This window comes from Sapajus apella, unplaced genomic scaffold (genome assembly GCF_009761245.1).
Source record: "Sapajus apella isolate SASKATOON/1434 unplaced genomic scaffold, GSC_monkey_1.0 scaffold34, whole genome shotgun sequence".
In the NCBI taxonomy this organism is placed as follows: Eukaryota; Metazoa; Chordata; class Mammalia; order Primates; family Cebidae; genus Sapajus; species Sapajus apella.
Genome location: NW_022436974.1, coordinates 6,892,210 through 6,904,397, shown reverse-complemented (window position 1 = coordinate 6,904,397; position 12,188 = coordinate 6,892,210). Strand labels below are relative to the sequence as shown.

Genomic DNA, 12,188 nt, shown 5'->3' with positions numbered 1-12,188 from the left:
AGAAATTGACTAAAAACGATACCATATTCATCTCCGCTTTCAGTACCGATGCATTTGCACAGCTCAGCAATTTTAATTCATTTGTAGCGAACAAACAGAAGCATCTCACCTAACGTTTTCACTTAATAAAATGTAAAAATAGAGTTTGAATACAAATAAACCATAATATTATTTTGGGGCAGCTGTTAAAATGTGATCAAAAACTCTAGAGACCTTTTTTTTCATTCCCTTCCCCATCCCTCTCGCCCTTCCCCACGGGGTGATTAAGCCAAGTAAGCTAAACAATACTGGAGTAAACTTTCTATCAGTCACTCTAGGCAGCAGCAATAAACTGAAATCAGGTGTGTCTAATTTTTCTGGCTCAACACCGGGGGAGGAGGGTGCTAAGAAGGAATAACCCACATCCACCTCAGTCTTCTCCTCCCCCAACCCCAGCCTCAGAAACTGGCCAGGTCGAATTGCATTTCCCATGGGCATAAAGTTCAAGATGCTTTACTGGTTCCTTTCGAGTCTGAACTACAGGCACAGGACGACCATCCAAACAGTTAGTAAAGGGGGGTGCTGGGCAAGGCGCGCAAGGCAGAAGCAACCGAATAAACAAAAACAACACTCGCAAAGAGGGGCCAGGTTCCTCCGGATCCGACCCGGCTGCTCTGATTTCACACCGACCTCCAACAACAGCTCAACTGCACAGGGAGGAGGATCGAACTGGTCCCTCTCTCCCTCCGCCCAAGGAGCCGACCCGGCATAGGAAGGTAGGGAAACGAGCCGGAAAGGAGACCAAAGGCACCAAAGAAAAAAATATCCCAACCCCTACGGACTTGGGTCTGTCCCTGCGAAGATAAAAAAGCAGCAGCAGTCCAAACCCTCCCGCCCTCAACCCACGCCCCCTTTCTCAGTCCCTGCGGAAGGACGGTGCCCGGTGATCCCTCTGCGCCTCCCCCAGTGCGTACCCGGGGCCGAGCCGCCCGAGCCCCGGCCTGCAGGAAGCGACCCTCGCCGGCATGACCCAGACCCGAGCCCGTACCTTCCGCAGCACCTTCCGGCAGTTGGTACAGAGCAGGTAGTTGGCGGCGGCCGACGGGCTGCTGCCGCCCCGGTTCATCTTGGCTGCGGACTCCGAGGCGAGAGCGGGCGGAGGGCCGGAGCTGGGCTGTCACTGCGGCCACTGCGGGGCCGGTCCGTCCCCCCGCCGCCAGCCGCTATTCCGCCTCAGCCTCCTCAGGGCGGGATGTCGGGAGGAGAGGCGACGGCCAGAAAGCGAGCGGCAGTGCCTGAGGCGACCACCGCGGCAGCTGCCCCGGCGACGGCGGAGACGGCGGCGGCTGCACCTCACCGGCCCGTTGTTCCACCCGCCCCCATCCTCCAGACCCCCGCCCCCGCCAGGCTAGGACAAGCAGCCACCACCGCTGCCGCTGCCACCGCCACCGCCGCCGCCGCAGCGCCTCAGTGCAGCCCCGCCTCCGCCGCCCCACCACCTTCACCACCTCCACGCTCCGGTACCGCCCCTCCCGCCAATCGGGCAGCTCCGGCTACGCCCCCAGGGCGCTAGCCCGCAGCCAATGAGCAACGAGAGCCGGACTGAGAGTCGCGCCGGCCAATCGCAGGGGCCGAGGACGCCTTGAATCTCCGGGCAAGTTAAGTTTATCTCCGAGGCTCCGAACTGCAGGGAGATGGCGGTTAGCTAAGTAGCAGGGTAGCAAGGAACAGCTTGCTCTTCTCTGCCAATAAGAGGACGAGGGTGTGCCATATGCAAATATACCGCCCTCCAAGCCCCACCCCCAAGACAAGCCACGCCCCCTTATCTAGGTTCCCTGCAGAAATGCTGAGAATGAGATAAATAGTTGGGAGCTAGAGCTCGCTAGAGAGTCTAAGATTCAGCTAAATATTTCCTGATCTCTCGAGAAAGGGGGAGGGGGGCGGGAGGATTAAATGTTACTTCAGGGCAGTGGTTAGGCTTTCTCTCCACCAAAATCTAACTTTATCTGTGAAAAAGACTGCAGTTATGTAGCACTTTGTATCCAGCGATCTCAAAGAACTTTATGCATCATTTATTGTGAACCTTGTTCTGCAAAGACTTCAGTTACTTGAGGCTTGGGAGGCGGATGGAGGATAAATGTCTGAGTTACATGTATATTTATGCAAGTAATCGAGTTTGAGGGGAGAAACACAAAACCTCTGGTTTAGCAGTTTCCTCCTCTATGTATAGAAGCACTTTCTCGCAGTTATCTTAAGAGATGAAAGTTTCTTTACTTGTCCAGCACGAAAAGGCCAAAGGGTCTTGTTTTCTCGCCCAAAAGTCCTTCCTGAGGCAGCTGTTCGGATACATGCAGAACAGAGCCCTGCTCAGAAAGAAAGGTTCAAAGAACAAATTACCTTTTAAAACTATTAGACCAAACCTGCCTCTTCCAAAGCTAAAAATTGAGTCAGGGTTTTAGCGTCCACGTTATGCGGAGAGAAGGCAGACGTGACTGGGGAAAGCGCAGGCTGACGGAGTGTTGGGGGTACAGACCGGCAGTGGAGCTAGGTCTCCCGAAGGGGCTAGCAATGCGCGTGCGAGTCGAATGCGGGTTCCCGATGCTGGACGCCCGCAACCTGCTCCCGAGTGAGAACAAAGGCAGGCGCAGAGTGAAAACCTGATTGGTGCCAGGTTCTCACTCGTGTGCTCTGGGCCTCAGAGATAACTTGCATCGCCTACTGGCACGGAGCGCTGTGCTCACTGGAGCCCAGCTTCCAACTCGGCCATGGCCGTGGCCACAGGACTATGCATTATGACATCACCTGTTTTCGATTTTTAGAACCTAATCAGCATTCTAGGCTTCTCCTCTTTTAAAGATCTCTAGCGTACCAGGATTTGTGAAGGCTTGCAGTTCGTAGAATGAAATCTGTGTGGAGATGATTTAAAAGAACAGTTTCACTGGTTTGCATTTCTTTCTTTTCTTTTTAATTTTTTTAAAAAAACACCCTCGTTTCCTTAGGGATTCAGGGTGGTGTTATGCAAAATGGGAAAGGTACATTTGGAGGAGCTAGCAAGTTTAGCATATCAAAGCTATTAGACCAAATTGTGTGGTTAAAACTGCCAATCTCATTTATCAACAGCTGTCTCCTCTCTGTCCTTTTTTAGAGGCCAACACATATAAACCAAGTCTACACAAGGAACAAAGGAAATGGAAATCTGCTGGTGTCAGGTTTAAATAGATTAAAATAGAGTAGAAAACCCCAAAAGAGTCTAAGTTATGTAGTTGGGTAAAGGCGTTGATCCATTTAGCCAGTGTTGGCTAAAGGTAGCTTGATGCTGTGTAGACATATATAACCTAAATAGCAGTAGTGTGGGGAAGGTGCTTAACATTCAGTTAGAAGAAACTGTAAAAGCAACCGAATTCAGAAAAGGAAGGAATTACCACATGCCCTTCGATGCAGAGAACCAAGAAATCTAAGGAGAAAGTCAGCAAGGCACAGTTTTTCTAAGAAACACATATGTGTCCCCATTTAGTGGTAAATTTCTTGGGCTATATTCTTGGCTGGTTCTGTCTTTTAAAGCAGATTTTATGTGAGTACATTTTAAAGGAAAGGAGAAATTGAAGGATGAAGTGAATTTTTGTGCAGATTGAATTTTCTCAAATAATACTTTAAATTCATGTTGTTTTCTAGCACATTCTTCTTATAACCTTTTCTTTTTTCATTTGACAGCTAAAAATCCTTTCAAAATGAAATCCTTTAAGTTCTTTAGTAACTCAATCCCCCAGAAAGTAAAGCCAAGAGAATCTAGCCCTATACAATAACACCCTCTAACAAAGATTGCTAACAGGAGATTTTAGAGGATGAATATCTTCAATAATGTATGGTCACATACATGTATCTGACATATGATGGCTCACTCCACCAAATTCCTCCAAACTACTATAATATGTACTGTCTGTAGTGCTATTTATTTGGCAGTTAATCATGTATTGCATTGTGACATTTCTTATACTGAACCATCGTATATGTGTTTATGTACTGCCCTCAACTACTCAATGCCAGTTCCTTATTCTTAACACAGCAGCCACCCTTTCTGTTCTGTCCTCACACACTCGCTCCCATCATACTTGTTCTCCTCTCCCATGGAAATGTCCAGTTTTGGACATCTCCTTTCTCTTTCATTCTTCACCTGGCTTTTCTTCCTTTCCTAGCCAGCTGAATACCATAAAGAGAATGTGATCTGCAAACCCAGGGGGAAAGGAAACAAAAGCCAGTTATTTTTCTTTTACATAGAACAAGGAGAAACTCCACGCTTTTGTTGTCTGGTATGTCTCAAATAAGAAAGAACTTTAGAAAAGTAGGATATGAGTGAAAATTACCACCAATATTGAGAACTACTTTTTAATTTTTTTTTTAACAAAAGTTTATTAAATGTAGAACAACTCCAAGACAACACTTAATTCCAGCTATCGGTGGCAAAAGATGTTATGGCAGGGAATACAGATGTTTAAATACAGATGAAATAAAGGACCACCATCTCCTCAGGGACAAGGAACAGCTTACTTTTTGCCAGATTTCTTAATTCCACCTGTGGCCAGGGGCCCCTGCCCCTTGGCCTTCGCTTTTAGCTCCTGAAGTTTCTTCTGCTCTTCTTTTTGTTTCTGCTTGAAAGCCTTATCTTCCTCATCCATCTCCTTGGCCTGCTTCTTGGGCTGTTTCAGGGGCTTCTTCTTGCCACCTTCCTGGACGGACATGGCACCTGCCACCCCTTCCTCAGACCCTGCCACTGGACTACTTTTTAATTCTTTTATTACAAAATTAGGATGATACTTCACAAACATTGCATATCATTTCAAAGCTGTTATAATCATTTTGCTTACTTTGAAATGTTCTTTTAAAATATGATTTTTTTTAAAACAAGGAATCCATAAAATCACATGGCTTGGATGTGCCATAACTTACTTAATTCTTATGCTACTGTTGAATGTATAAGTTGTTTCAGGTTTTTCATGGTTGCAAATAATGAAATAAACTTCCTGTAAGTTTATGTTAAGTTTCTGGCAGCATCTCTGATTCCTAGGCCTGGAATTTCTGAGCAAAGCGATATACATATGTCTTAAGGCTCCTGGTGCAACTTGCTAAAATATTTTATAGAAAGATTGAATAAGAACACAGGTGAGAGCAATCATTGAAAGCTATAATTCTACATAAGGCCTGTCAGTATTCCACATACCTCTGCCTTTAATCCCTTTCCTTTCTTCCTTCTGCCTGTTGAAACATTTGCTGAATGAAGCACTGGCCCAAGTGCCCGTAGTGCCCCTCTATACCTCTTGTTTACCAAAAAGCTCACTATGGAAATGATAGATTTAAATCCTGTTTTCTCATTAGACTTCAAACCTCTTGAAGGCAGGATAAAGTAACATTTACTTTGTATCATTGGCTCCTAGCTCACTCCATAGGGAAGTGCTCAAAAAAATATTGGAGAAAGTAATGAGTTTCACTCTTTAAGTGCCCCAATAAGTGTGAATTGAATTGTTCACAAAAATCTGCTACTTTGAAGTAGAGAGTTTAGGTTCATCTTCTTATCTCTCACCAATTCTTCTCTGACATTAAACATGTTAACTATTATGGGTTGGGCATCATTCTCTCTTTTATAAAATGAAAGTTGTTGCCTACAAACCAGAAATGTAGGGGAGGGATGAAGGAAAACTTCTGTGTTCAGCACTTTTGAAAGAAGTTACCCTGTTATTAATATGCTGTGACTTTTGGACTTGAAATTGTTTACTACTTTAGATATTCTCACTCTATTGACCGAAGAACTAAGATCATCTATATAGTTTCTAGATAAAGAGTTAATTGAGAAAAATTAATTACTAAAGATATTTTTTAAATTCCATTTCTTGGGACAAGAAGTCATTTTCTAACATTTTGCCTCTTCCAGCTTCTTTTTCTTTCTCATGGGGACACCCAAAGCATTTGGATTGCTTGGAAAGTGCTGCATTATTTACACATTTGCAAATACTGTAATTTGTTTCTTGCACAAAGGAATTTACACTTCACACAATTGTAAATTGATTGCTCCCTTAGAGCTGTTAATTAGATTCCTGCTATTTTTTTTGTAAGGCCCAAGACCAATATTACACCAAAGGAAAAATAAGATGATCTGTTCCCCAAAAGACCACTACTTTCGTTCCCATCTTATTTCACCTCTTCAATCACCCACCTCCACTAAGATTATTCTTATCAAAGCTCATTTTTCAAAAAAACAAATATTCCACCAGGACTCAAATTCCTGTCAGCTTTCTCTTCTAACCTTTCAGATCAGAATTTTCTGTATTTAACCTCCGTATAAAGCAGACTACAAAAGACCTACAGATGTGAAGGGTGTGGTTTATTTGTTTGGCTTATACAATGTCAGCTACCATGATGCTTTTTAAAATTTTTTTGAATTGCTTTCAAATATTCACAATTTAGGAATTTTTACACCAAAAATCTAGATTTCCAGTTTCTTTAGAAAAATTATCAGATCTGGTCACACTGAGCTTATATTCCCACATGGCGACCATCTGTCGAGCTCTGTACCTGCTATTTGGTTTGGACTAAAGTCCCTGCCACTCCCTAGGGGTTAAATTTTTCCCACTTTATTTCTATTATCTTCTCACCCTTTGTAGGGATTTGAATATGCAAACTCCATAAACCTTCTCCAGTATCTAAATTACTGATCTGTTAGTTATCGCTGTTAACTTTATCAGAAAACATTAATTAAAAATAAATTTGTCATCTCTTTACTATAACAAAAGCTAAGAATATGCAAGCAATATTGTGATGTATGATGATATCAGGTACCCTGAAAAAAATATATATGTATAATGATGTGGTTTGGCTATGTCCCCACCCAAATCTCAACTTGAATTATATCTCCCAGAGATCCCATGTGTTGTGGTAGGGACCCGGGGGTAGTAATTGGATCATGGGAGCCGGTCTTCCCCATGCTATTCTTGAGACAGGGAATAAGTCTCATGAGATCTGATTTATCAGAGGTTTCCACTTTTGCTTTTTCTCCATCTTTCTCTTGCTTCCACCATGTAAGAAGTGCCTTTTGCCTCCTGCCATGATTCTGAGGCCTCCCTAGCCATGTAGAACTGTAAGTCCAATTAAACCTTTTTGTTCCCAGTTTTGGATACGTCTTTATCAGCAGTGTGAAAATGAACTAATATATATACATACACACATATATACTATATATATATGTGTGTGTGTGTATGTGTGTGCGTGTGTATATATATATATATCTCACAGTGGGGAGGAAAATTAACTAAGAAGGAACTACTATGTCCTTTATGTTGCTAACTCCACTTCTTATCCTTATTCTGCTCAAATCCCTATTCTAATTGTTGCTTTAGGATAAAGGAGCCACAGGGAATGTGGTAATATTGAAAAAGCAAGGAAGTCAGGCCTGATGCATTGAGAGTGTTTTATTTGATGGGCAGTCACATACAGGCTAGCAGCCCTGGCTCTGGAGTTCGACATAAATTTGCAGCCCTGGCTCTGGAGTTAGACATAAATTTGAGTATTGACTTTGCCTCTTACTAAATGTATGACCTTGGGCAAATTACTAAATTTTTCTGTTTTCAATCTCCTCATCTATAAGATGGAGTAACAATGCTACCTGACTCAAAGAGAAATTGTAAAGATGGAGTGAAATAATGCATTATAGTGCTCAGCAAAGTGACCGAAACATTGTAAGCCCTAAATAAGTGCTTGCTGTGATCTGACACGATATAAAGGATGTTATAGTCTCCACATATTGTGTGACCTTGGTCTAGTTACTGAACTTTTCTGCATCTCAATGTTTGTCATCTGCAGAAATGAAGATATTAAGATTAGCTTTGTCATAGAGTTTTTTGAAGATTAAATGAATTCTACATAAAGCACTTTAAAACAATGCATAGCTTAAAATAAATGTCATGTAAGTTATATTATTATATACTGTCGTCAGGAGTCTTTTTTGTTATTTTTTATTTTTTGAGACATAGTTTCACTCTTGTTGCCCAGGTTGAAGTGCAATGGCGCAATCTCAGCTTACCGCAAACTTCACCTTCCAGCTTCAAGCGATTCTCCTGCCTCAGCCTTCCGAGTAGCTGGGATTACAGGCATGTACCACCACACCTGGCTAATTTTGTATTTTTAGTAGAGATGTGGTTTCTCCATGTTGGTCAGACTGGTCTCGAACTCCTAACCTCAGGTGATCCTCCTGCCTCAGCCTCCCAAAGTACTGGGATTATAGGTGTGAGCCACCACTCTTGGCCCAGGAGATTTTTTAAAATTTACCTTTTTCTTTTTTCCAGTGAAGATCTTTGATTTTGGGATACTTGTCTCAAAAGTAAGATAATATAGGGTAGTAGAAATAGCACTGTACAGAAAGTCAAGAGACCTAGGGTTTAATTCAGTAACTGTGAACTAGATGATATTAGACCTCATCTTCCTTATCTATTAAATGTGGAAGGGTGATTAAATTGTGTCAAAGTAGATCAGGTTTTGTGGGGACCAAAACTTATATGCTATAGGAACCTTCTTTGAAAAAAGGAATGTAAAATCTTGGGTGCAAAATTATTAATAGTTATGAAACTGAATAGTCACTTAAAATTAGAAATAAAATCACAATACATTTTTAAAAGATGAAAAATACTATAAAATCACAGAATCCAGATAAATAATATATTTTTATTAACCCCGTATTACTTTTTCCCTACATCTTTCAGGCTGTATATTCCAATTTCCTCTTCATATGTTAATGACTTTTTTTCTTTTCTTTTCTTTTCTTTTTTTTTCTGGACGAAGTCTTGCTCTGTCACCCAGGCTGAAGTGCAGTGATGCAACCTTGGCTCACTGCAACCTCTGCCTCCTGGGATCAAGCAATTCTCCTGCCTCAGCCTCCCAAGTAGCTAAGACTACAAGTGCATGTCACCACACCTGGCTAATTTTTGTATTTTTTTAGTAGAGATAGGATTTTACCATGTTGGCCTGGCTGGTCTTGAACTCCTGAACTCAGGTGATCCACCCACCTCAGCCTCCCAAAATGCTGGATTACAGGCGTGAGCTACCATGCCTGGCCTATTAATGATTTTTGTAATACTATCTTTTTTAGAGGGAATGGAAAGATAATTCAGTCTTTCCCCTAGCATACATTCCCAGTGCTGAGTGTCCTAGGACATATGTGTGTCATGAAATAGTCTGTAATCTTACATCTTTGTGATATTATGCCTGGTGAATTGGCCCAGTGGGCAGTGGGAGTATTCCTAGAACCCATTCTTTTATTGGGACCACTGGAAATAACAACAGTACCTGAAATGACTGTGGTACCCATAAGTTTAATTCACTAAACTCAAGCTAAAGGTATATCCATTTCAACTTTCCCTTAGCCAGATCAACAGTGATACCCACAGCTTCTCCAATGCCTCCAGCATGAGGGAGACTGTGAAGGATGGAAATTGGAATACAAAGAAACTGTCGTCTTTACCAACAGTGGTTATAATAGCTTACTTTTGGAATGTTTTTAAAAGTATGACCATGTGAGTAAATTGCTTGGACCTCTCCCAGGGCCTCAAAGGGACCAATGCTAGTGAGAGACCCTAAAGTTTAAACTTTATTAAATTCATGATTAATTCATGTCTGAGTAGAGAATTTCAAAGACCTCTTTAAACTCCATAATTTTGTGAATTTGTTTTGTCTTAGTATATTTCAATGAGAATCTAGTGGAAACAGTGTATAGAAGAAGTAGGAGAATGTTTTCAAGTAGGCAGGGAAAAAGAAAAATCAACTCTATTCTCAGATATCACTAGAGTTGTATTGGTTTTCATTTGTTCTCTCAGGGATTATTTTTTCTGTTATCCACAGTCTTCTTGATCTTCCAAATCCACTGTCCCAAATATTCAATCCTTCTTCAGAACTGAGGAAATTAAGACAGAAATATTATGTATATATATATATATGGCATTATTGTAAAATATACTGGCTGTCTGAGTGTTAAAAAGGGGAATAGATGAATAGAATAGAAAAATTCACACAGGCATAAGGCAGTTTAGGAGTAGGATATGGTTAATGAAAGTACAAAGGAGTTATAATTTGTTGATTTAGAAGTCTTAGATAAAGTAGTATTCTATTGTAAGGAATTTACAGGAAATTGACACAGGACATAGGTGGGATTGAAAGAGCCCTTTGAAGGGAATAATTTATACTTCCATTTTCAGATCTTCTGGATGTGACTACGGCATATCCAGACTTTGAGCATCTTTAGGGACAAAGATGGAATCTAAGAAGTGCTCAAAAAACTTACTGAATGAAATGATTGGATATATTAGAGTTTTTAACTAGAAATCAAGTGAACAGATTATTTTAACCAAACAATTCCCAAATGTCTTAAAATTGTAAATATATTTTTATACAAAGGGTAAAATTTGCCTTATGAGCAAGAAGACACATTTCACAAAACGTATGTGAATCACGGCAACAAAGACAGCAATTTCAAAGATAAAATGTCTTGAGATGATGCATTCTCACATGAGCTGCAAGCTTGGAATCACAGCAGCAACTTTTGAGATTCTGTAAAGCTGCAAAATTGGAAAATTATGGTTTGAAATATATGCTGTCTAGATAATGCTTTATTAGTCATTTATTTATTGAACCCTTACCGAGTAGTAAGTCCTGGTGATAAAAGTAACAAAGGACAGGCTTATAATCTAACAGTGAGACCGAAGTATAATCTCTGCATTGGTACAGAAGAGAAATAGAAAATAGAATATAAAAAGGGTTATCAGCAGAGTCCTGAAAGATCTTCTGTGCATTTATGCCTGTAACTGGGTACATCTCAGTGGTAGTGTCGAAGACATATATGCAAAACTCTTGCTGTGTTTCAGTGCAATTTACAATGTCAACAGGAAGATAGGCTTAACTCCTATAAATACCAGAGAACAATACAAAACAGTATATAATGAAATCATCTCCTAATTCCATGTTCATTACTTCACTCATTCATGCATTCAAGCACTCCGTGTTTGTGAAGTGCTTACTATGTGCCAGTCACTTGACTAGTCATGGCCACAAGTGATGAATGTGAGTCAGAATTTGTAAACCAGCAGAGAAGATGGACTTTAAACAAATAATGCCAGTGTGTAATGAGTGTCATAGTAGCAGTGTGTAATGAGTGTCATAGTAGGAGAAAACTCCAGAAGGGAACACAAAGACCAGGGGATCAAACCTGCTCTAGGCCTCCCTGAGGAAGTGAAATGTTAACCCAAGAAATGGGCTGTCTCCTGATTTCCAACAGTAACTCCCAGATACTCTACCTGGTAGGTCATTTCTGAGTGTTCCAGTTCCCCATTTTAATATGGTTCATGTTCCAATTGCAAAACTCCTATGAATCCTGGCTTTTTACATTGCAGCAAGCAAATTTTCATGAGGAGTGCAAATCTTCCTTTCTTTTCTAACGGGCACTATCCCTATTAAAAATTCACCAAAATTGTAATATCTTTTTCCAAATTAAATAATATCACTTTAGTATCTAACATTTAGCATTTCACACTTAGCTCCCACTCTGCTGAGTTCCATTTGTATGTGCAAGTGATATGTGTGCACCTTCTAACAAGTACATCTATATTATCTGTCTTAAGACAGTAAAGTACTTGATGATAACCATCATATTTCTAATCTATATTCTGTAATCCCCACCATCCTCATGGTAGTGATAATCATCATCGGTATTGTAATAGAAGCAACCACTATCATTTACTGAGTACTTAGTATGTGCCAATAATTATTCAATAACCTACCTGCATTGTTTTGCCTAATATCTATAAAACACCTATGAAATAATAATTATTATCTTCATTTTACATGTGATTTCCAGGAATTGAAAGTTTGGTCAGAGTCACACAAGGTAGAGCTCTGATTTGAACCCAGGTCTGCTTGATGCCACTAGCATTTACAGCGTTATAAAATCATGCTTTGGCATTATTCAGTTAGTCATTTTTATATTCTCTGAACTAATTATCTCTGTTAGGTTATAGAACTATAAGGTCCACTAGAGTAAATCTCTTGTATATCCACCAAATATAGGTCACTGGACACCTATTGAAATAAATGCTATGAACATAGACAAAGACCCATATCCATTATTCTCTATTTCAGTATTTTACTACCTACTGTCATATTATGCTAAAAAAAATTTT

The 12,188-nt window shown here is 40.6% G+C and overlaps 1 protein-coding gene and 1 pseudogene across 1 annotated transcript in view; both read right to left on the bottom strand.

Moving 5' to 3' along the window:
• SESN3 (sestrin 3) overlaps window positions 1-1,448 on the bottom strand; it is a 67,299-nt gene extending 65,851 nt beyond the window's left edge. The window contains exon 1 of the mRNA XM_032295725.1: window positions 1,028-1,448. Coding sequence (XP_032151616.1) covers window positions 1,028-1,105 — 78 coding nt within the window. The 5' untranslated portion in view covers window positions 1,106-1,448. The remainder of the gene's footprint in view (window positions 1-1,027) is intronic.
• A 2,950-nt stretch (window positions 1,449-4,398) lies between these two features.
• On the bottom strand, window positions 4,399-4,732 carry LOC116563166 (annotated as a pseudogene).
• Between the last annotated feature and the right edge of the window lie 7,456 nt (window positions 4,733-12,188).